Raw genomic sequence first — 26655 nt, 5'->3', positions numbered from 1 at the left:
TCTACAAGTGCTTCATTTCAGAAAGCTCTTGAGAAGGGCATGATTCAGCTTAGGTATCACTCAAAATCCTTACTTAGGTGGGATGCAATTTTTTTAAGTCCTCATGAAAATTCATCAGCATTTTAGTACACATTTATCCTAATGCACATATTTTTTGCAAGCAACTTTTCCTAGTATAATGCTTTTGTATGTAAATTTTACTAACGTATGCATTTTTGTCCCCCACTTCCCCTCTAACATACATATCTTTGGACACACTTTTTTGGTTTGAGAAACGCATAATTTGGCACACATTCTGAAGAGTCGCTGCATTCTGGTCCCCACAGGAGGTATGAATTAGGTAGGAGGGGGAGTCACATGCATGAAAATGCAGACAAACTGAATTTCTCCGCCGTCTCTAATTCAATGGCATTCAAAACACAAGGTAGGTCTTTAGGAAGGACTTTAAAAAGCATAATTAAACCAGGAGCTCAAGAACAGAAACAAATTCCACTAGGATCAATGGGGCTTGCTTTGACATGATGGCAGCAATCTCCTGGGCCCCACAGAAACGCGATGTGTGCACGCTCAGGGCTTTCTGCTGAGAGCTTCCCCAGGCAGCAGCTGGGCCAGCAGGCTCACGGGTAGTTTGGGTAGTTTGAGTCTCCGCTTGCTCAAGCAAGCTAGCTGGGAGCTGCTGCCAGGGAAAGCTCTGCAAAAACCCACCAGGATGTGCCTATTGACCCTTTCCATGTGGACCTCCGGACTGCAGCCAAAAGGCTTATGAATTAGCATAAACCCAAGTTAACCCAGGGACGCAGGTGGCGCTGTGGGTTAAAGCCTCAGCGCCTAGGACTTGCTGATCGAAAGGTCGGCGGTTCGAATCCCTGCGGCGGGGTGCGCTCCCGCTGCTCGGTCCCAGCGCCTGCCAACCTAGCAGTTCGAAAGCACCTCCGGGTGCAAGTAGATAAATAGGGACCGCTTACCAGCGGGAAGGTAAACGGCGTTTCCGTGTGCAGCTCTGGCTCGCCAGAGCAGCGATGTCACACTGGCCATGTGACCCGGAAGTGTCTCCGGACAGCGCTGGCCCCTGGCCTCTTAAGTGAGATGGGCGCACAACCCCAGAGTCTGTCAAGACTGGCCCGTACGGGCAGGGGTACCTTTACCTTTACCTTTTAAGTTAACCCAAGGACACACATTTGAGTGTGCTTGTAATTTTCCCCTCATCATAGATATTTTATTGTCATTTGCACACATGGCAATAAAACTCACACCCACCACATTTTCCCTAGTCTATACTTGAATATCTAGGTGAAAGAGAATATTCTAATTTTTTAAAAAATCTCTTCTGCTTTCTTCTAGTTCACATTAACTTCATTTACATATGCCTGAAAATATTGTGGGGCTCAAGGCACTTTTGGCATTGTTTAAAAGGCTGGCGGTCTTTTAAAACTATGTGCTTGTTCAACACAGTTGCTTATTTCAACTGCACTCATAGCTCATTTAAAATTCAAATTTGGAAAAACTTTGGGATAGTATTCATCCACAATTGATGACATCATTATTTTAGGGGGCGGGTATTATGTTGGGGGGCAGAACCAAGTTATCTGTGATGCAATTGGTCATTTAGTATTTCTATTTATTTACTTGATTTAGGGTGGGGGGTGACAGCTGCCCCACCCCACCCCTAGCTACGCCCATGGCTGACATAATCACACCTTAACCCTTACAGTTCTCTGAAACTAGATCCTGTTCCTATTTCTAGAAACTAAGGAATAACAGGAAGGTATATCCACCCTGCATATTAGTAATTCACAGTTTAAGGATAAGGAAAATTGCAGTTTAGCTTCCTAAACCTGCAATCCTAACCCCATTCACCTGGACGTAAGCCCCACTGAATTCAATAGCCCTTATTTCAGAGTACACATAGTTATAATTATGCTGTAAACTATGTTTTAAGAGTCAGTATACAGTATACTAAGGAATAAAAAAAATATGCAGAATGAAAATGAGGATTATTTATTTCAGTGCCGATAACATTAAAATATCTCCCTGCAAAGAAACCAGCCAGTCAGGAACATGACTAGGTTTAGAGCCCTTTTTCTAATACTCTGCCTTTCCAGAGGCAAATGTATTTCTTGCATTGCAGAGAATTTAAACACGAAACCTCACACTTAAATTCTGACGTTCCAAAGGACTGTGGCACATGGTGCTATTGTTTTGAATGTGTGGCTCAACTCTAAATTATGGGATTATTCCTATAAATCACTCCCAGGATGTTAATACCAGGAGCGACAGATTTCCCATATGGATCTCTTTTTAGTAATTATACTCCCTCGCTCTGTGTGTGCCCGTGTGTGACTGAAACCTGCTTGGCATCTGTTTACACGTAACGAGAAAATGGCCACTTTACCAATTTCTAGCACTCCAGCAGCACCAAGTTATTTGGCTGGATACTCACCAGCTTCAGCATCCATGGGCTGCCGCGACATGTGGCAAAGCAGCCAAACAAGCCAAAGACGATAATCGTGGTACCCGTCCCAATGAGGACATAAGGGGCATTAGTGGAGTTTTCAGCAATGAGAGATATATATGTGCCTAAAGTCAGCTTCCCCCAGACACCAACAGCGAGAAGGATAACACCAGTTATCTGGAAAGTAAGAAGCAGAAAGTCAAGGTCAGAGTTTATGAGGATCAAAATATGGTAATACTGAACACACAGACATTGTTAAGTGTAGCAGAACTGCTGTTGTAGCAACATTTTTTTGTTAAAAAAATAGGTTTTTATTAGTTCCACAGAAGCTTAGAATACAAAATATTCCTTCTCCGTTTTGAGGTCTGTGGCAAGCAGAACCAAAAGCCAAAGTTCCATAGCAAATAACCAGCAACCCACTCATGCCATTTTAGGGAACAAAGCATCCAGTGTACTTAACGGGGCCTTGCACCAAATTCTCTTGACCTATCTTTTCTTATGCTTTCTCTGCCATGTAGAAATGCTGCTGATGTGAGATACAATTCAGAAGAAAACTCAAAAGATGCATTTAATCCAAAATGAGTTTTACATTCACAATGGGGGCTGATATTAAACAATGCCTGTTTAAATTTCAAGTGTCTTGATCTCCTAACCTACAAGATCAGAAGCTCAGTCTTTGGACCTTTCTTTAGAAGTGTGGGAAAGAAGCTGTAGGGCTCTCAAAATCCAGGAAGATTTGTTTCTATGCCACATATTACCCATATAGCCTGAGCACAACGCCATTGTTCATGTCAACCCTTACAGCATTGACACTGAAATACTATGTGCTTTGTATTCCTGGTGGTGCAGAGATGGATGCTGTAATCCAGAGGCACATATGTGTTCTTTGCTGACATCTAGTGGACACAGTAAGCTGAGCCATTTGTGCACATGAATACAGACCACTTCTCACAGGTGTTATATCTGAAATCTGCAAAAACGTCATTTCCCCCTCTGCATTAACATGTTTGGAACCCAAGTTCACAGGCGAAATAGATATTTGCATCGTTTTGGGGTGCAGAACTTAAGGTTGGCAAGTCCAGTTAAGTGTATATTTTTAAGAACAAAGTAAATAAATAAAATGGTAACATGTAAAACAAGCATTCATCAAGTACTTTTAAAACATGCCGAGGAAACAGCTTCCCACACTCCTTTTTCTCAGAAGCCACTTATTGCTACCCATTTAAAAATGCTCGGTCTCACTGCATCCTTGGTTTGGAAAAATAATGGTGCTGTAGAATAAAATATTTAAAGGAAATAAAGACCACATAACAGATGACAACCAGCAATATACTGATTCTAAAGAACTTGTTTATTAGTTCTTAACAAGCCTTTACTTACTTAAATGTAAAAAAGACATTTCATAATTGTGAGGGAAAGCGAAGAACTAATGTTGCCACCAGAGGAAGAAGCAAAGGATACCAGTTCTTTAGTCCAAGACAATGAAAATGTTTCAAGCTGTTCAGTGACTATTTAATTCAGCATAAAAAAGTGTTGCAGTCTCCTTCCCATTTATACTCAAATAACAATTCTGTAATCACATTCTTAAGGGCTCCTCTCTCCATCTTGTTCCCAGATCCACCAAGTTTATTTTTATGAGGGGGAGATGTAGTGGTCAGGGAGAGCACAGGAGACAGGATATTTCTGATCCTTGTGCTTAAAATAGAGAGCAATCCTACCAGCAGACCTTCATTCTGGCAGGGTTAATGACTGAGCTTTCCCCTCAACCTCCTTCATCTCTATTCCCCCATCAACAGATGCTAGGAAAGAGGCCCTCTTGACATAGGAGACATTGACCTGATTACTTTAGCCTGATCTCAATCATGGCGTCAAGTCTAATTTTGCTTCCAAACTGATCCATGTGCCATGCTCAACAGAACAAAGCAGACTGGTGCGTGTACGTCTCTACACCATGTGATGGAAAACAGATATCCAAGTATAAATCATTTTAACTTGAATCTTGTCTTTTCATTATCCTGTAAACCCTTCCTGGTTCAACTTTTTTTTTTTTAAAAAAAAAATTTCTCCTATATGACTAAGATGCTGGTGAATACTGAGGGTCAAGCCAGTACTGGTTCTTACTTGCCCCAAATGTAATTATTTGGATGGTACAATAATGTGTGAGCTGCTTGGTAACCAAACCTTGATAGTGTGTACTTAATTTTAACATTCCAAAAACATGTATAATTTGAACAAGACATGTTGCCTGAAAATTGAAACTGTGAAACTAATTTCAAGGTGGCAGGAAAAATGTTTGTTTTAAGACTATTGTTTTAAAACCATTTCCGCTGCGTAGATTATTTCTTTTAGATATTTATGTTATGAAATGCATTTTTATTTAGGAAAAATAGAAACAATATGACCACTAGGGGCTTCCATGCCTTCCATTGGACATTACTGTACGGCTGCATCTTGGGTGGGGTTTACGTTCCAGGGGTGGCAATGGGTATATGCAAAAATGGGTATATTCAAGCCACCACCTTGGAAGGTCCCCACGTGAGCATCCTTACATTTCCAGAGCAAAGCAGAGAGATTTTGTACTTTCGATGTGTGTTGAAATCGCACGTCTATAATCATAAATTATTACAACCTTGAATTTTTACTTATAAAAAATCATTTTTTCATATTCTTTTAAACCATTACAGCTAGAAACCACTTAATTTCAATCCATCCAACATCATTCTAAGATTCATTAATTTTACAATGTCTCTGTAGATAGTCTTTAAATTTCTTCCAGTCTTCTTCCACTGACTCTTCTCCCTGATCTCGGATCCTGCCAGTCATTTCCGCCAATTCCATGTAATCCATCACCTTCATCTGCCATTCTTCCAGGGTGGGTAAATCTTGTGTCTTCCAATATTTTGCAATAAGTATTCTTGCTGCTGTTGTGGCATACATAAAGAAAGTTCTATCCTTCTTTAACACCAATTGGTCAACTATGCCCAGGAGAAAGGCCTCTGGTTTCTTCAAGAAGGTATATTTGAATACCTTTTTCAATTCATTACATATCGTCTCCCAGAAAGCCTTAATCCTTGGGCATGTCCACCAAAGGTGAAAGAATGTACCTTCAGTTTCTTTACATTTCCAACATTTAGGAAAAATAGAAACAATATGACCACTAGGGGCTTCCATGCCTTCCATTGGACATTACTGTACGGCTGCATCTTGGGTGGGGCTTACGTTCCGGGGGTGGCAATGGGTATATTCAAGCCACCATCTTGGAAGGTCCCCATGTGAGCATCCTTACATTTCCAGAGCAAAGCAGAGAGATTTTGTACTCTCAATGTGTGTTGAAATCGCACGTCTAAGTTGCGATCATACTGTACAATTCTGGGTAACTACCAACATGGCAAGATCACAGACATGCTGTTCAGGGTTTTCTTCATTAGGCTTAGGCTAATTTCCCCATACCTGAAGACTGAATAACGGTAAGCCATACGAACCAAGGTTGCAGGTTTGATCCCCATATGGGACAGCTGCATATTCCTGCATTGCAGGAGGTTGGACTAGATGGTCCTCAGGGTCCCTTCTAACTCTACAGTTCTGTGATTCTATGAATCGGGGTTAAGTGGTTTGGTTTTTGCAAATAAATAAAAGGTTCTGTTTTATGCTACCGTTAAATTACACCATATATCAGATTTCTTAAATTTTTATAATGCAACATTCACCCCTTCCCTCCACATTATGTTGTATCAACAGTATACCGAGTGCAGTTTTCAAAAGTAGAAAAGAGGGGTTTCATGCAGAATTTCTCCTTGGTACAATTACTTCTCTTGAGATACATTCAGTTCATATGATGCCTCAGGCATCACTTCTGATTATACAGGTAAACAGAAGCGCAAGACTCTGCCAGCTCAGTATGGTCTGGAAAGATATCTCTCCAGTGATACACATCATTGGAGAGGGCCGAAAGAGAGGAATTGCCAATGAGAGTATTATATACTAATGGTGAACTCAATTCTCCAATTGCTGGTCCTCATGTAGCCAAAATGTCACCATCAGCTCACAAGAGGGAAGTACAGTATAGGACATCTTGAGGGGGTGGGTAAGGTTTGCAAGTGTACGAAAAAAGCTTTTGGGGGAGGGGACCCTCCTAAAAATGGTGTGGGGGAGAGAGAAACAGCCCAGTGAGCATTCAGTATGCTAAGTGGGAATGGAATAGAGCAGGCATCCCCAAACTTGGCCCTCCAGCTGTTTTGGGACTACAACTCCCATCATTCCTAGCTAACAGGACCAGTGATCAGGGATGATGAGAATTGTAGTCCCAAAACAGCTGGAGGGCCAAGTTTGGGGATGCATGGAATAGAGTATCCTGGAAGGCAGCATAGCTTGGTGGCTGGGAGTATTCCATACTGCAACGTTTTGTTGCAGGTCCCGCTTGTCTTGTTTGCTTATGATCAGAAGTTCAGAAAGGTAGCATAGAAATAAATCTCTCTTCCACCCAAATGAAACATGAAGGTTATACATCTGTGGCATATCCAGGTGTCATGTTTTGCAATCCAGCTCTCTGGACAGGAGCACTGATTACTGCAATCCAAACGGGGATCATGGTAATCCGATGCTACTGAAGGACTAGTGGAATCAGCATAGAGCAGAACAGCCAGCATATTTTCTCAGGACTGCACTCAGCATGTGCTGGAGGGAGGCATCTATCACCTTCCTGTTAAACAACAGCATCACTGGTAATGACTTCACAAGTACCAATAAAGACTTTCCACTTATTCAGGCAGAGACCATGTGTTTCAAATGAAATTTTATGCAGTGGGCATATGCTTTAATGGTGTTTCGGTGGGCTGAAAGGAATTTTAATGAAGCCTTGTATACTTGCAGCTTGAGGTTTTGTGCACATTCCTTGCACCTGACAAAGGGAAGGCCAGAGCTGAGGACTCAGCAACATAACGAACAAATGATCTCAGACCAGGGAGTGTGGGATAAGAGCAACAAGCAGACGAGCAAAGCTTTACTGGCCTGGGGCAGTGTCACGCTGGCTGTAGAAAGGGGCAGCTGTGGGCTAACAACAGTCCAGCATCTCAATCAGGATGTGCAAGATGGCCATAAATCAAAAATAGGTTATGATGACTACCCTAGTGTTAAACTAAGACTGAGCAGCTGATTGCCGTGGGGCAGCCACCCAATAAATCTGGCTCAGCCTCATTTCAATGCCCTTCTTTTGGCATCCATTTGTCATATTCACTGCATTTGCTCTGCTAACAAGGCTCATCTTCTTCGCTACATTTTAATCAGCATTTCTTCTGCAACACACGAAGGTAATGGTTATAATATAAAGCACAGGGCTGCAAGCATTTCTGCTCACTCTCTGATCCTGCAGGTTGATAAGGACATGTGTCAGGACAGTACATGTTTGCCAATTTATTTCTACTTTGGACAAGGTGTTTTGCCATGACAATGTAGGTTTAAATTCTAAAATCTCCTTGATGGGGTGAGTCAAGGGCAATTTGCAGTAATTAAAAATGAATCATAACATGCATGTAATTGGGCACTGAGGTAATTAGTTGGTTCATTCATAGACTTCAAAAACTGAGTTTTGAGATGTTTTATTTTGGTATGAAAAGCAGGTATTACAGTACATGTCACTGTTTATGTAACAATAAGTTTCGAAAAACATAATCGGGAGCCATTTTAACTTGTGATTTTTAATTTTTATTTCAATGTCATTCTCTGTTTTATTTACCCTGCCTTGTGCAAAACTTACAACACTTGTTCACTTTGTATTGTTGCAAACTCCTCTGGTATGAAATCAACGTCAGGTGATCCACCTCCCACTACCCAAGCACATTGCTTGGAAGTAAGGACTCTAAAATCAATGAAATTTAAATACATTAAAAAATATATCTTGGATCACATCTAACAGTGCAATCCTGCCATATACATGCTTATTTCAAAGTAAGTCCCACTGTGTTCAATGGCACATTCTCAGCTGAGTCTAAATAGGATTACAGTGTTACATATCTAAAACCTTATTCCAGTATAAAATATTCTATACAGGAGTATTTTATAGATTTGCAGTGACGCTAGTGATTTTGGCAACTTCATTCAGTGTTTACCTTTTAATAGATACTATAATTATGGAGAACATATAAGAGCTTTGGTAAGTGAAATGGTAACATAAGGATCTGACTTGCTGGCACCCCCTTGGTTGGTGAACTGCATTGCCAAATTCTCAGAGTTGTACATTTCAATGGATGACTGTGTTTTGGTTTGCATATTGTTTCAGGAAGTGTGAATTAGGTAAATTTACCTTCGGATTCTAACCGAACCAAATTTCTCCCCCATCCCTACTAAAGAGACTGTTGGGGGTATGAACAGGATCTCAACTTTCTTTCTCTGATTTATCACAAGGTACCTTATTGAATCGCTTTATGCTGCATTTCAGGGGCAAAACCAGACAGATAAGATATTCACCACACACACACTGCGTCATTTCAGTAGTACGAGTGATTCAGCAGCACACTGCAGTAGGTTAGGCTGAGAGGTGGCCATTCAGCAAAACTCAGTATCTGACCTTGGACAAGCAGGGATGTGAACCTGGGTGGCTCACTCTACTACTCTCCCATACTAGCTCTGATTTTAAAAGGGCATATAACAGCAAGAGCAAGTAGTTTAAGCCATCTCTAAATCCAGATAAAACCATGGCACTGTGTCTGTGTGCTTCCCCAAACCAGATGGATCAGAGGTGGCCTGCTCTTGGTGGGGTTACACTCCCTCTGAAGGAGCAGGTATGTAGCTTGGGGACACTTCTGGATCCTTTGCTGTCGCTAGAGGCTCAGGTGGCTTCAGTGGCACAGAGTGCCTTCCATCAGCTTTGGCTGGTGACCCAGCAAAGCCCCTATCTAGACATGGATAGCCTAACTTCTGTTGCCTATTCTCTGGTAACCTCTAGGTTAGATTACTGCAACACGTTATAAACGGGGCTGCCTCTGAAGACAGTTTGTAAATGTTGGCTGGTGCAGAATTTGGCAGCCAGGTTGCTCACTAGGGCAGGACGGCTTGAGCATATTGCATAGATCCTGCTCCAACTGCAGTGGCATCCAATTAGTTCCTGGGCCAGCTTCAAAGTGCTGATTTTGACTTATAAAGCCCTAAATGGTTTAGGACGGTGATACCCCAGGACCACCTCTCCCCATATGAACCAACCTGGACCTCACAATAATCATCTGAGCCCTTTCTTTGTGTGCCTCCTCCACGAGAGGTCCAGAGAGTGGCAACATGAGAACAGGCCCTTTTTTGGAGTGGCTCTCTAGCTGTGGAATGCTCACCAAAGTTTGGTTACCAGACGTCCCTGTTTCCCGGGGACAGTTCCCGGATTTACAAAGCAGCCCCCATACAAAATCTGTTGAAGTTGTGCTTGATTTTCTAGGGTGCTCCACTGAATCATTTGGTGCCAGCCTTCACATAAAGTAGCATTATGCATTAGCTGAACTACAAAGCTCATTCAGCTTCTGCCCTCTCGTGGCAGGTTCTCAAGTGTGATGCAGAATTAACTGCGATGTTTAAAATAATAAGATACGCCGCTTTAAATATTGCTGGTGGTAAGAATCAACAGGTTATACCTACAAAAATGAATTAACTTATTTTGCTGAAAATGAGGGCCATACTTTCCAAGACTGTGTCAGAAAACTAGGACTATATAATTCCTTGATTCCCTCCTCCTTTGTTCACCTCCTACTCTTCACAAGCAGCTTTAAAAGGAAGTCACTTGATAGAATGTCATGGGAAAAGCTTTTCCAGTTGCTCGAACGTGATACAACCTATGCGTAAAACATTAGAAAGCCAGAGAGAGAGAGTGAGAGTGAGAGAGAGAGAGAATGGCATTTGGCAACTGTGGAAAGAAAGGCCTCTGATCCGCCTTCCAATTTTTCACAGCTGTATTTCTTTTCTTTCATTAGTTCCATAGATATTGGTTGTCAGTATTACTGGGAACACCCTTTTCCCTCAGTCTGCAGCACAGCACAAAAATGCTGGCAATAGGCCACATCTGCAAACAAATAGCTGATGCTTTTATTTGATCAGGAAGCAATAGTGCCAGCAGGCATCTAATCACAGGTTAAACGCTCCAGGTCAAGGGAGTAGAAAAGTAAAGTAATGGGAAGCCAGTTGGCTATATTAAGAGGGGGAACTACTGTCCCCTTAACACATAACATTTGACCTGAAACTACAACAGAATCGAGAAAGCACCTCTACAAAATGAATGCAAACCACATTTTAAGAATAATGTGCCTGAAACTAAATGCTATAACATCAATGTGTGCTCCAACTCTGTGTTTCCAGAAATAATGGAAATGCAGGGACAGATTAGAGGAAAGTTAAGGGTAGCATGATGATAGTTCAGTTGGCAAAGCATAACTCTTAATCTCAGGGTCATGGGTTTGAGCCTCGCACTGGAGAAAAAGATTCCTGCATTGCAGTGGGTTGGGCTAAATAATCCTCGTGGTCCCTTCCAACTCTACAATTCTATGATTCTATGAACTCATTTCAGATTTCAGTGCCTACATGAGAGGGGGGACCTATTTAAAACTGTCCAGCAGGAAAGCATGTACAAGGAGAAAGTGGCAGTGGGGAAAGGGTTAAGCACCCCTCCCATCTACCAGTGTAAGTTGTGCCCACATAAATATGACAACTGCAGAGCAGGTTCCTTGTGGCCGCCATGCTTTCCTGGTAACGTGCAGTGGAGTTTTCAAGTTGTCTTGCTTCAAAGGTAGATAAATTCGAGGCTTTTAATCTGAAAGGAGGGAAGTTCTGATATTATATGCAAATATTATCAGTAGTTACATGTGCACTGAAAGTTATTAAGCAAAAAGTATCTCCAACATTTACAAAACATCAGAGAGATCAAATTGCTTTGAACGCCTCTGTCACAGGTTCAGACAGGATTATATTTACAACTTGGCTTCCTGGGTAATGGTCCTCTGAAAGCCATCAGGGAAGCCTTATTAAAAGGCTTGCTTCAGAAAGGGAATTCATAAGTAGTGTGTATGGCAGCAGCAGCAGCAGCAGCCTGTGTGGCCGCTTTTATTCTCCCACAGGTGCTGTCCAAAATGTTTTTGTGCTTTTAAAATTATACAAAATCACTGTGCAAAATTATGCAAAGCAGAGATGATACACCTCTGAAATAGAACGGCTTCCCACATACAGCTGTACTTATTTAGCATATCAGCAGGAGCCTCAAACACTGGACAGTTAGTTGTGGCTTGCATTCGATGCACTGCTGAAATCTAAAGGTGTTCAAAGGGAAGTTGTCCTGCAGCTTCTGCCAATTAAGACAAGGCCAAACTGACTTCCAAGCTGATACTAATGAGAGTTGCCCCACTCCTTTTTTTATTGAATGCCTTCGTTTGATCTCCTACGTTGCTGAAAAATAATAATCTGTCAGAGCTATCACAGGGGTTGAGGGGCGGAAATTAAATGGGATCTATTTAATGGGCCTTTGACCCTGCTCACACAGTTCAACTGAAGTCAAACAGACAAATTCTCAACTCAGCAGAAAACGATACTTTTTACTGGCCTGCCAAGTCACACACAATGGCCAGGGCCCTGAAGCATTTTCAATTATTTCAAGTGTTGGCCTCGGTACCCATTTTTTCTATAGTTGTCATCTGAGGAGGCAATAGCTCAGTGATGGAGCATGGCAGAAAGCACCAGATTCCATTCCCAGCAACCCCAGTCAGAAAGTAACAGGAGTGAGAAAGACTTAGGCCTGCAACCACAAACACACATCCATCAATTTGATTCCCTCTTCTTCCTTCTTTTTCTCTCTCTCCCTTTCCCCTTTTGTTTCTCACCTTCTCGGCCCACACCACTGCCCCAAATTCTCTCTTTCTTCCCTCCTTCCCCTATCTGCAAAGCAATTAGCCTGACACCGATGCAACCTGCATTTGAAGGTTAACTGCGGCACAGGGGCTGTGATTGGGGAGGTTGGAGGGTTACAGACCCTCCAAGTGTTCCTATTTTCCAGGGATAGTCCTGGATTTACAGAAGCCATCCTGATTTCTGATTTGATCCCGGAATGTCCTGGTTTTGCTTAGGATGCCCCTATTTTCATCAGAGAAATGTTGTAGCTCTGCAGCTGCAATCCCCCCCCCCATCACTCTATCACGCAGTAACCACGCATTTAAAAAGGCTTCCATTGGCACAAAATAGAAGCTGTGCAGGAAGGGGCATGATGGTAGAAGCAGAAGGCCATATGGGAGGGGCATCATGGGCCGGCAGTTCCCCATCCTCTGCAGAACAAGCTGTAATCAGACTCCTTTATGACAGCACTTTTTTTGTGTGTGGAGAACATTTTCCAAGCACTCAACATGTACACTTTTGTACCTAGCAGAATGCTGTACTTTCTTCAGAGAGCATGTTAATGGAATGTGTGGTTGCTGTATGGAATGCAGTTGTAGTAGAGTCAATGGCACACCAGTTCCCAATAAGAACAAACAACAGTGGGCTGACAACAACAGCAAACCTTCACTGGTGCTTTTTTTTTTTTTTAAGGATGGTGAGGGTATTGGAACAAAGAGTGTTAAAGGTAAATTGTGGACAAGGATCTGATAAAGAAAGAAGTGTTCCAGGCAAATAAAGGGAGCAGGAGAAGGCTAGAAGGAAGAGTCTCTGAGGGAAAGGAAGACTGACATTCATATGCTGATCTGAGGCAACCAGACAAATCTTTGGTTGCAGGCCTCTAGTATTACTATTATTATTATTATTATTAAACCCCAGATTTAACAACCTATCAGATTTGAGTAAATGAAGACATTAACAACATTAAGCACACTACTACACTTGCCCAACTTGCGCAGGAAGCATGCCAGCCATATCCAGGCCAGGCATCTGGTCATTTAATACTCTTCATTCTTTGAGCAAGCAGGCAGAGTAGGGATGAGCAATAACTGATTTTCAATATTGTGATACATCACCAGCTAAACATCACAATATGCTGATATCCCATGGTGACTGAAATGAGAATGGAGCTACGTAGAGGCATTGACTGGCTTCATGGTTTTTCCTGCATCCTGATTTTTGCCACATCTGCTCTTATGATTCACTCCCCCCTGTTTGAGGCAGGGGAGAACTGAGCCAGCAGAGTTAACAGGGGCTGCAGGAATTGAGAGAAGCATTGGCTGGCTTCACAGTTTTTCCCATATTGTGATTTTTGCATAGCACACACACACAATATTCACAATATATTGCCAGGTCAAAACCTATGATACCAATATCATGATATGGAATTCAAACCGGTTTTGGACGATATATCACCCAGCCCTAAGGCAGAGTTTGAGAGGGGTGGGCTGGAGACATTAGGTTTCAGTCCTCCTCCAGCCTCTGTCAGAGCAGGTTGGTCATTGGGAGCTGTCCATGGTTCTGCATTGTACCTCCCTGTCAGAACCCCAGTGCAGAACAACCAAAGCCAGAAAGATTCACAAGCTTGAGATACAGCAAACTAAATTAACAACTAAATCCAGAATCTCAATAAACTACCAAGGGAACTGTGCAGAGTTAAAAGAATAAAAACTGGACTGCAGAGGTCACTCTTTGGTATTGAATGGGAAGGGAATCAGGTATAGCAGCATGGCTCTGCTGAGACGCGGAAAATAAAATGCAGAATCATATTGGAATATCACCTTCATAATGTTTATGGTGATGATCACAATCTGTTGTCAGCATTAACTATTCAGATGCTTGTCTTCTGAGGTACATAACAGAAAAATGCAAGAAACAAAAATGTATAGCTGAAGACTAGGAGTTGCTGCATTAACTTCACAGATTTGAAAACCAAAGGAAATGCACATGGTCAAAGAAGTCCAGGGTGGGCAGGGGAAGGACAAATACCCACAAAGAATGACAGATCATTGAATCTCAGAATTGGAATGACAGAGTTGGAATCTCAACTAAAACATCCATGACAGATGCCCATCCAACCTCTGCATAAAAACCTCCAAAAAAGGAGAGTCCACAACCTCTCAAGAGAATCCGATCCACTGTCGAACAGCACTTACTGTCAGAAAGTTCCTCCTGATGTTTAGCTGGAATCTCCTTTCCTGTAACTTACCCTCAAGAGCAGGAGAAAACAAGCTTTCTTCATCTTCCATATGGCAGCCCTTTGGATATTTGAAAATGGCTGCCATATCTTCTCTTCTCCAGACTAAACTTACCCTGTTCCCTCAAATGCTCCTCACCTTAATCATCTTGGTTGCCCTCCTCTGCACATGATCCTGCTTGTCAACATCCTTCTTAAATTGTGGTCACAGTATTGACACAGTATTCCAGATGTGGTCTGATCAAAGCAGAATAGAGTGGTACTATTACTTCCCTCGATCTGGACACTATACTTCTGTTGATGCTACCTAGAGTAGCATTAGCTTTTTTGCTGCTGCATCACACTGTTGACTCATGTTAAGCTTGACCCCTAGATCCTTTTCACATGTACTGCTAGTGAGCCAGGTGTCCCCCATGCTATATTTGTACATCTGGTTCTTCCTGCTTAAATGCAGAACCTTTCTTTTGTCCCTATTGAAATTCATTTTGTTAGCTTGTGTCCAGTTCTCTAATCGGTTAAGGTCATTTTGAATTCTGGTTCTGTCTTCTGTGGCATTAGCTACCCCTCCCAGTTTGGTGTCATCCCCTCAATTCCTTCTTCCAAGTTGTTTATAAAAATGTTGAACTACAATGAGCCCAGGACAGAACCCTGCGACACCCCACTTTTTTCCAGGATGAGGAGGAACCATTAAAGAGTACTCTTTGGGTTTGGTCAGTCAAACAGCTACAAATCCACCAAACAACCCACATTTTACTAGCTTCCTTGCAAGAATATCATGGGGAACTTTGTCAAAAGCCTTACTGAAGTCAAGATACACAATGTTCATAGCATTCCCCTGATCCACCAAGTTTGTAATTCAATCAAAAAAAGAAATGAGATTTGTCTGACATATTTTTGAAAAACCCATGCTGGTTCTTAGTAATCACAGCATCCTTTTTTTCGGTGCTCACAGACCGACTGTTGAATCACCTGCTCTAGGACATTTCAGTGTCAAGCTCACTGGTCAGTAGTTATCTGGGTCTTCTCCCCCTCCCCCTTTTTGTAGATGAGGACAACATTTGCCAGCCTCCAGTCTGCAGGGAACTCACCTGTTCTCCAAGAATTCTCAGAGATTATAGACAGATAGTACATTTTTTCTCATTAAGGGATTACTTAGGCAAGAGGCCACAGTGTTTTGTTTTCACAAAAAGTCCACAGTAGCCTTCCCCCACATCCAAATTTCCAATCCAAAGCACCCATTCAGGTATTAGTGAAGCAGGAACTTGGCTATTCATCGACAAACTGCTCCCATAACACTGCACACATTCAAGTTGCTGCAGCTATCAACAAATACCACCAGATGGCAGTTTTTAAAAAAGAACTGCATCCATGTTAGAAATGCTAACGTTTTCCCTTTCACATATCTTCCTTGCACTGTTTCAGCTGTTGTTCTTTTAATGATGCAGGCAAACTACAGTGCCATAAGTCTCTTCTTGTTGTTGATGTTTTAAAGAATAGTAATCACCTTAGGAATAATCTGTTCAAAACTTTTGAGTATATTTTTGACACATGTGGACTGAGAACTCAGGAGAATGTTAGCATGACTTTTTACAAACAAAACCAAGTTCAGAATAAATAATACATGTTTTTAGACCCCATCACATGGCCGAACCCACTAAATTATTAGTGTTTGTAATAGTAACTGTTGTATCTGCAAACCTGAACATTGTTTTTAAAGGATCACAAAATAATTTTAAATAAAATATCTTTATATCCATATTGTGAGCAATTTGAAGGATTATTTATGTATCATTAATTCATGTATGCCTATCTATATAATTTTATTTGAAAACAATTCCGTTTCCATATTTACAAGAATTTATCAACTATAAAGTCATGCATTTACAGGCACACACATTTAATTTCACCATTTAGCTAAATTACTCTTATTTTGTTATATTCTATTTATCACTTTCATCTTTCCTGCATTTTTAAATCCTTTTTTTGGTCACTATATAGTTTTATTACTCACCCATAATTCAATGTGATCAGTTTAAGTTCCACTAGAGAGGGGCAGATTCCCTGTATGAATGGAAAACTCAAAGCAGTCCAACTACTATATAGTATTTGTGAGCAATGCAGTTAATCTTAAAGAAAAGGTAAAACTTATGCTTTGGATTAATGAGATCAGACATTTCTCTTCCCAACAGCCTGCAATAGGATTTAATCTCTCTTGCCTATAGTTCCTTACAACACTGATCCTGCTATATGGCTTCTGTAAATTCCTCAGTTAGTCTTTTGCTTGGTTGATTTTAACTGCTCTAGTGAATTGTGATTAAACACAATGCCAATGACCATGTTTAACACTGCAATGTACTTTGTAAGAACGTAACATTTATGTGCGGTTTGAATACAATTCATGATTTATAGTATTATCCTTTACTTGATTACTATGGCAGTAAAACAGGGCCAGAAGTAAAAGCTACTTATCCACTAATAAAAACTTTAGAGTGCACCCAACATTTAGGAAACAGGCTTATCCTTAACAAAAAGTAAGCTGAAGTCTACATACCTGATCACTACATATACTCCAAAAGTATTTAATATGTATTTTCTCACTGACTGTGTTGACACATACAGCAGAACCATGGCTTAGTTTTAGGAGGAACAGCCACTTGAGCTTCCATCAAAGACTAAGAGCAGCTTGTTTTGATTCTGAACCTGGCCAAAGTACACGTCCTAACTATGGTTAGTGGAAACAAACCAACTTCAAACCAGTGTACAAGGCTTGCTTGCTTCCATAACCATACTTAAGATTACTACAGTTAGTAATTTGGCTAAACTGCAAAAGTTTCCAATTTCTTCTGTGTGGGCGCAGCAGCCCATTCTTGTAATGCTAAACCATGCATTAGATTTATTTATGAAGTAGACCACTATGTGTACTGGAATCGCAGTGATGCACTGAATCACTACCTAATAATAAACCATATCTTCCAAGCAGTTTTCTGAGACAGAACTGTTTTGCTAGCATATGCCGAGTTCCAATATTCTAAGTGATATAATTTGGTAGTAGGTGTTTCTTTTATGACACACTGAAAATAATGGAAAGAGATGTTTGTAATAAAAGGTGAAAAGCGTGTTTTACATTTGATATACAGTCATACCTCATGTTGCGTCGGCTTCAGATTGCGTGTTTTTGTCTTGCGTCCTGCGACAACCCGGAAGTACCGGAATGGGTTACTTCCGAGTTTCGCTGCTCACACATGCGCAGAAGCACCAAATCGCGCTGCACACTTGCACAGACACGGTGCTTTGAGTTTCAGGCTTTTCACGTTACAGACAGGCCTCCAGAACAGATCCCATCCATAACATAAGGTACAACTGTAAATCTCCAGATTTTTCAGTGAATATGCCAGCCACAGAACTTCATGAGAGCTCTTGCTCAAAGCACTTTTGACATTACTTTGTGCTTAATTAAAATCAGTTTTCCTGTTCTCATCAGGTGGCCTTGGGCAGGATAGATACTAAAAAATAAATGAACAGCATCTTTTCTATTCCTTATTTCAGTAACACACCAGAACCCTAAAATCCTAAGCACACACAATTAGCCCACAGATTAAAATTAGCCCCTACTATTTAATCAGCTAAAATTTAGTTGATTAATCTATTGATAAATCTTTTAATTCATTAATTATCTCAGTTGGGAGAGAGAGAGAGAGAGAGAGAGAGAGAGAGAGAGAGAGAGAGAGAGAGAGAGAGAGAGAGAGAATGAGAATACAGTGCTTCTGAGTGTGGTGCTGAAATCAATCCAGTGTTCTGTATTACGAGGAAGACACTTGACTATTGTTTGCAGTCTCTACGGGTGCCCTGAAATGACATGGTGAATAATGCCACATTTGCTCTGAGTGCGTGTTCATCTTACACGCATACATATTATGTCTCCAAGTAAACTCTCATGCTATCCTAGTTAGTAGCTTCTATAGCCTGTTGACTTGGACCCCACCTCCCTGGGATCTTAGACAAAGAGCTGGTCACAGACTTGTATCTAAGACTCTCATACAAAACAGAAAGAGCTGTATTAAAGAGAAGCAGCTGCTGGATTTAAAAGGGAGGGGAGATGCCAGCCATAAGCCTTCATCCATATGGAGAGCAGAATGTTCATCAGGCTAGAATTCAGATCCTATGGTACTTGGGACTCATCACCATAGCAACAGAAGCAACAGCAAGGATGGTCAAGCTTGCTGCTCCCTCTTCTTTGAATTCTAGAAACTTCCTACCCATCTCCATCAGTGTAGATAGATGTTACTCTTGCCATGAGGATGCAGCTGAAAATATGCTCATGGTGAGCTCCATCCCTCCCTGCAGTAACATGATGTAGGGCTTTGCTTTGCACCCGCATCTGCCACTACTGGATAGCCAAGGAAGCAGTGTGATGATTGGAGGTTGGTAGACTACCATGGGCAGTTACAACTATTGCTTTTGCCACCTTATCAGAATCTTAACAGAGTGCGTGTCACTTTAGGCAACAGCATAAATATATTTTTGGTGAGGGCTGCCAAGGAAGGTAGCTCTGGGGGAAAGAATCAAGCAATTATAAAATAGCTCCAGGTGTAGCTGGAAACAAAGTGAACTGCAAGGTAGTGTTCTAAGTTGGGCTTTAAGCCTTAGCAGCAAGTGAAAGGTACCTGGTGGCAGACCTCTGGTAAAAAGGGACCAGTTTCTTACAGTAAAGTTGCAGAAATTGTATAAGCACATCTTGAAATGATATACAAATGTAAAGTGAAGTCTGACAAAGTTTCTAACACACACACACTTCTGCAATTTGCCAACAGTTAATTGTTAGTACTCATAAGCTCTGCTTTGGGTTAAATAATAGTTCTGATTTCAGTTTGCACTTTAACTGACTTTATGAGCTTTATTTAAGCATCACCCTCCCTAGCTTTTTGTAGACAAGCAACATATCATGGGGGCTTTGAAATCAGTACATACTCCAAGCTAAAACCATGAATAGAACCATGAATAACATGTGCCCATCCACCCCAATGGGAGACTGCTGTTTTGGTTTTTTGTATGCTTTCTATACATGACATGGCAAACCAAAAACAATTGTGAATCCAAGTGCCCCAGGACTATAACCCTGTGACCAGGAAACCATCACTTTGGCACAATTTAAATGTGGCATGCACTGTTACCCGTCCACTCAACTTCACATTTAAGCTGGGGCTCTCAGGGGCTATGTCAGCATGACAGAGCAGAAGCCAACCAGACCAAAGATACCTTGTGTGTGAACAATTACATGGGTGCCCCACCCACCCCAGCACTGGTGTAAAAGCAGCACTGGCAGAGGCACTGGTTTCCAGCGAGATCTCACAAAATTTCAGCAAGATCTTGCCACAAACAGGATGGGCTTTTGCCACCCAAGGCAGCTGCTTCACCTCACTCATGGGCAGACTTGGCTCTGGCCAGCACCATTAACGCAGCCTTATTTGGGGGCTGCTTCCATCAGCCAACACAACTGCCAACCACAGCTGGTCACTACATGAACTCACATTGCAGGAGAAAAAGGAAAAGCTCAGTGAACTTACAGCTCCTCGTTTCCAAACTCCATTCAATCTCATCCACTCGTTTCATATACAGGCAGCCACTCACCAGCTTTCTCAGACCCACACTACCAGAAGCAAGCATAACTACTTGAGCACAGTTCTGCCAGCCATGCTTACATCACAGAGTCACATCATCATGGATAATGCTTTCAAACAGACTCCAACAAATCTACTCACCAGGGTAATTATGGCCAAGGGCCCTCACTGCCCTGGTGAATGAATGAGGTGCTAATGAGGCTTTCACATTTTACTACTGTTTGCAATTATAAGTTCAAAAACCTGTAGGGTCAGAGGAAACCTATGCTATCCTCATGAATGGAACAAATGGGGCTTTTCATCTGAAACTTTTTTTTTTTTGCAGTCATTCACTTTTAATTTTTCAAATTACAAGCTCAAACTGCAAGGGTCTAAATATCAAAAAGAAATAAAAATGATAAAATGAGTGATAAAAAGAATCAAGTGGACACATCTCTTATTTCTTTTATGGATGTCCAACTTCAGATTACATAGCAGCTGAAAAAGTAAAACTTGTTTTAAGACTGTTTGCATTTCAGTTAGCTGAAGATTTATTAAGTGAATACTGATTGTGTTTTATAAGCTGAATCTGTGCATGTTTACTCAGAAGAAAGCACCTCTGAGTTCAGTTAAGCCTACTTTCAAGAAAGATTTAGAATCAAAGTACATAGCTGGGATCAGCTGAACATTAGGTAAAGGTAAAGGACCCCTGACAGTTACCATAAATCCAGTCGTGGCCGACTCTGGGGTTGCGGTGCTCATCTCGCTTTACAGGCCAAGGGAGCCAGCATTTGTCTGCAGAAAGTTTTTCTGGGTCATGTGGCCAGCATGACTAAGCCGCTTCTGGTGCAATGGAACACTGAAACCAGAGCAGCTCATGGAAATGCCATTTACCTTCCCGCTGGAGTGGTACCTATTTATCTACTTGCGTGCTTTTGAATTGCTAGGTTGGCAGGAGCTGGGACCAAGCAACGGAAGCTTACCCCGTTGCGGGGACCACCGACCTTCCAGTTGGCAAGCCCACAGCGCCTTCCGCATCCTGAACATTAGGTAGTATTTTACAGTTAGAATACAGAAGACTTCTCTCATTCATTCCCCTTTTGAATGCAGGTGTTTACTGAATTTTTTTTAAAAAACTAAAACTTTTGGGGATTATAGAAGTGCTTATCAAAATTTGAAAATCAATCTGAATTGGTTCTGATTCCTGCAAAGTGCGGCATGTGACGAGATTGGATCAGATTGTTGATCATGGTAGCTGTTGAAGGAGAAAACAATTCACCATTCTGAGAATGACAAACCAAGGAGCGTGCATGCTAAAAATGTGATTCCATTGTGAATTCTGATTACAAATAAACAAACCTCAGTTATGACGTTACAAATCCCATGGGGAGAATTTTAATGATTTGGCTTAGAAAAAGCTGCATCTGAAAAGCAGACTCTTATCATGTGAAAACACATGCCATTTTTAGCCTTTAAAGTATGAGAAGACATCTTCCTGAAAAACCGGTCATTATTTTTAGACTTCTTAGACAGCCATTTAAAATAAGCATCTTACTGGCCAAATTCTACACTTTGCAAACATTTTGTTGGTGTATCATAAAACAGAAATAGTTTAATATTTGAACTTGCATTATTAAACAACCATATTGAATTAAAACCCTGTCAAACAATGTGGAATGAATTACAGACTAAAAGTGTAGATTGCCAGTCAATGTAAAGCTAGACAGACCAATGGCCTGATGTAGCATAAGGCATCTTCCTATATTAAAACAAAATAAAACTCAATTAAAGGTGTTGCCATTGCTGAACAGCTTTCTCTGTTTTCACTAATAGCATTGTTTGGGTTACTTTGTAATTCAGTTCATCTTCAACAAACAGGATCTAAATATGAAATTATTGGCTGTCAGAAATAGTTGGAGCTTTAGTATGGGGAGCTGTTATTTCATAGCAAGTGGTAATAGGGCAAGCTATCCCTTGAGAATGCCATCTTCTCCACAGCACAAGGCAATGCCAGAGAGTGATGAGTTATGTTCAATAGTCATGGCCCCTTTCCAGACTACTATAGCAAATCTATCTTAGAGACATATCAGGTCTCTTTATGAATGCTTTCCTGCTGCAGATTGTCTCCAGGCACCAAAAAGAGGAAGTCAAAAGTGCCCTTGGGCCTCTGTATGAACAACTGAATCTCGTTTTGGTAGGAAGCCATGAATATGTCCTGATAAAGCTGGTCTTGTGGCACTTCACTCCTTTGATGGGGTGCATCTATAGTTTGTCTGACTATATGCCACCTACTGTGGGGCCTGAGTGCACAACATTTCCCACCTTCCTTATTAGCCTTCAGCCATGCAGTTTAGGAGAGCCAGTGTAGTGTAGTGGTTAAGAGTGGTAGACATATTCTGGTGAACTGGGTTCGTGTCTCCGCTCCTCCACATGCAGCTGCTGGGTGACCTTGGGCTCGTCACACTTCTTTGAAGTCTCTCAGCCCCACTCACCTCACAATCACTTGACTGAACCTCTATTTTACCACTGGAGGCAAGACAAGTGCAACATATTTACTAGTACAGTACAGTGGCACTCCTTAATACTTAAAAATTTGCAGAGCACTGTCAAGTGTCCAATGTACTTCAAATGCATCACACCCAGGAATGGACAAATCAATCAATTTTGGTACCTCTTTTTTCTAGTCTTCAGTTCTCCACATTTCCACATCTGTTTGTAGTGTATCTTTTAAAAAATCCTCAAGAAAGTTTGTCAACATTTTAGTGCATTTTTTTTTCTAAATACACATTACTGCATATATATTTTTAGTTTTTTAAAGCAATGTTCATTAATATATGCATTTTAAAGAATATATCACCCTGCTATGCTCAGTTTTGTACAAATGACAAGGCGGGATAATTACACTGCAAAATTCAAAAAAGAAGTGTGAATTTTGAAGGACAGCTGTGCTTGCTTTGGTTTGCTTAATGTTTTAGAAAGTGCAAATTAGGTTGGTTCACCTTCAAATGTGAACTGACTTGATCCCCCATCCGAAATCACACAATTCACCTATAGAGAGGACGGGCTATCTCAAATGTTGTTTTCACAAAGGTTTTGTTTGCTTTGGCAGTTTGGGGAACATACGTCAAGGTTCCTCAGAAGGTGGTACAGTATACCAGAATAAGCAATAGATTTCATATAACTATAACAAGTTACCAACCACTGAACGAAATAGAGCCTGCTTTCCTGTCTTACTGACAATGCCAGGCTGGTGGAAAGATCCCACTTTGGCCTTTAATGGGCCTTGCCTTTTAGTAGCCTAGCAGCTATCTGTTTCTGTTTTCACTCACACAGGACAAACCCACACATTGGTAGAAGGCAGAGCTACTAAGACGTACTGAATATTAATGGGACTTTATTCATAGCTTGCTGCTGCAACCACACAAAATGTCAGCCCCCTCGAGCTAGAGCAGCAGTCTCGGCTTGCGCGGCTGCAGCTGCAACGAGAGCAGGTGTTTTCAGGGACCTTTTTATGTGTTCTGCTCCCATTCTTGGTTTATTCAGCCAGGGGCAAGGCAGGCAGTAAAGGGGTGAGGGAAGAACGGGAGGCATTTGTTAATATCAAAAGCAGATAATTCCTTTAAAGAAAGAAAGCTGGCAGCTCTTCCATATTTCCCAGCTTCACTGTAAACTGTAATGCCATTTTCACTTCTGCTGACAGGCAAACTTCTACAATTTTAATTGAGGGTGTGGGGGGGGGAGGAAGTCTCCACTTTTAAGCAAGTCAGTTAACTCTTTCCAAGAGTGTTAACATGTTTACTGACAGCCTCATACTCATCTTATGCTAAGGCATCATTTACAAAATATTGCTCAAAGCATTCTTAATTTAAAAGAAAGTGCACAACACAGAAACATAAACACAAAAACTAACGTTTAAAAGATAAAGATATGAACAAAAGCGCTATCCGTAGTAGCTTCTTATTGGAAAGGAAGGAACCCTTAAAGTATCACCAAAGGCTCTGAGAATAAGCATGGTTGTAGGTGGATAGCAATGACTGTTCTATTCAGCATGTGGGATCGAAGGAGAACCAAACTCAGGAGGAAGAGGGAAACTCTCCTTGCCTCCCTGTGGCCTAGTAAGATGTGGGAGGAGGGCAAGCAGTGGGGCAATATGAGGAAAGGTTACAACATTTGGGGCTTTTTAGCCTACAAAAAATTGAGTAAGGAGGGATTTTTATTTATGTATTTATTAATTAAATTTCTATGTCACCCTTCATCTTAGGACCACAAAATAGCAAACAAAAACAATACCCCCCAACAGTTTAAAAGGCCATAAACTGTTGAATTAGCCAAAGGCTTAGGAGAAAAGGGTGTGAGGGAAGTATATAAAACTTTTGACTCATCGACATTCATAAAGATAAAGTGCTTTATATGCATTATAACACTGTGGCACCAGATGGCGCTGTGCAGTCCCGTCTTTCGCCAATGGGATTTCCCTGTACGAAGTTCACAACACATTTAACTGAATCCCTTTTTTGATCTGTCTAGATCCAGGGTCGGCAAGGTTTACCTCGCCTGGGCCAGTTGACTCCATGGGCTAGATTGCGCACGTGCTCATGCATGCACAGCCGCAATTTCCGGTGTCTCTGCCTGTGCAGACACGATTTACGGTGTCTGGGCATGTGTAGACGTTATTTCCGGCACCATGGAAGTGAGTCCCCGCGCTGATTTAGCACAGTGCGCAGGGACTCATCATGTGGGTGGCTCGGTTCGGGGGTGGCTCATGGGCCAGTTAAATGACCCCCGTGGGCTGCTTGTGGTCCATGGGCCTTAGGTTGCCTACCCCTGGTCTAGATCCAGCCTATGCAAGGTGTAAAGAAAGTGGATGGGGAGAAGTTTTCCCTTCTCATAATAACAGAACACCAGGGTCTTGAAGTGAAGCCAAATAATGGGAGATTCAGGTTAAGCAAAATGAAGTACTCATTACAGAGCACATAGTTAAATTGTGGCATTTGCTACCAAAATATATAGTGATGGCTGCTAACTGAGCTTTTAAAAGGGGATTAGACAATATTCATGGAGGTTATGGTTATCATTTGCTGCTAGTCATAATGCCTGTATCTAATGCCTCTACTATCAGAGACAGCACACCTCTGAATACAATTGCTGTGTAACAGTAGTGGAAGAGGAGAAATTCACTCATGTTCTGCTCCTGAGCTTCCCATAGGCTTTTGATTGGCCCCTGTAGGAAATGCTAGCTGGGCCAAACAGGTCCTTAGACTGAACCAGCAGGGTTCTTCTTAAACCCTTAAATCCCACTAGTACAACTAGTACATAAGAACGAATCTTACAGCTATTGTATAATCCAACTTTCCCAAACTTGACACTCTTCAAATGTTGTTGGACTACATCTCCCATCATCCCTGACTACTGGTCATGCTGGCTATTGCTGATGGCAGCTGTAGTCCAATAACACCTGGTGGCAGCAGGCTGGGCAAGGCTGCTCTACTGCAGGGGCTCCTTCAGGTATTCCATCTCACAGGCAGAAGAAACAATTATATCAAGCTCCCTCCAGTTAATTATAGAAAGAGTTTCATTACCAAGAACCTGCAAAGAGGCTGCTGAAGGTTCCGTGTGAAGTCAGACAGCTGAACAACACATTCACCAATAGGCTTCCAAAACCAAATGGCTTTTATCTGCTTCTATTTCACAATTGCCACTTAATTACCAAGTGCTGCAGAGCAAATAAATCAAAGAGACAACCTGTCTCCTTTCAGGTACACAACACACAACTCCAAAGTGGCAGCAAATGCTTCTGTGTCTGTAGATAGTGAACAGTACATCTCCACATTCTTCCCCAAAGAGCAAAGTTGTTACAGTGCAATGTAGCATTTGTTTACCCTTGAAATGTACCTGTTTGAAATGTCCGTGTCAGAAGAAAACTAGTGCTGGTTGGATGCCTCAATATTTGTAATATACAACAAGTTTAGGTTTTCTTGGGAAGGCGGGAGGGGCTGAGTTTTCCACTGTGCTGTGTTCTTTATAAGCAGTATACTCCTAATGAGGAGAATGTTTAATACTCATGAGAGCAATGTGGAAGTCTCACCCAACTATTCTATCATGACCTGAAGGGAAAACGGACTTCCTGAATTCATCAACAGAGTGACAAGAACAACAAAAGACTGGAGAAACTATTCCAGTGTCCATCATATAATAACGGTTTCAATTATCTACATTCCTCCCATCCCAAAGTGGCAGACTTTCTTTCATCCCTTCTTAACAAATGAATGAATAAGGGCACATTTAATAGTAATAGGTGGAAGGGCAGGGAGAAATATTGGAAGTTAACTGGCTCTCTGGATACAATATATAGGTACCTCCCACCTGTGGCCATTTTGCAACTGAATGAACTGGTCTACCAAGTGGCTATTCAGACATTATTTACCCTCCAGGATTAGCTCAACGGGGATATCAAGTGGGCCTTGGGTTCATATATCTGCTCCCCCAATCTCACCCCCAACACCCTTTTGTTCCTCCACTGCTTC

General features: G+C 41.6%; 1 protein-coding gene and 1 long non-coding RNA gene across 2 annotated transcripts in view; one reads left to right on the top strand and one right to left on the bottom strand.

The window, feature by feature from the left end:
- LOC309368706 overlaps nt 1-26655 on the top strand; it is a 143991-nt gene that overhangs the window by 51329 nt on the left and 66007 nt on the right. The window lies entirely within an intron of this gene.
- The window catches only part of TSPAN7 (tetraspanin 7), a 70623-nt gene that overhangs the window by 15929 nt on the left and 28039 nt on the right, over nt 1-26655 (bottom strand). Inside the window, exon 2 of the mRNA XM_081909005.1 lies at nt 2441-2629. Coding sequence (XP_081765131.1) covers nt 2441-2629 — 189 coding nt within the window. The remainder of the gene's footprint in view (nt 1-2440; nt 2630-26655) is intronic.

This window comes from Podarcis melisellensis (genome assembly GCF_964234715.1).
Source record: "Podarcis melisellensis genome assembly, chromosome: 4".
NCBI classification, from domain to species: Eukaryota; Metazoa; Chordata; class Lepidosauria; order Squamata; family Lacertidae; genus Podarcis; species Podarcis melisellensis.
Note: the sequence above shows the minus strand (reverse complement) of the source record. Positions and strands in the feature narration are given on the sequence as shown.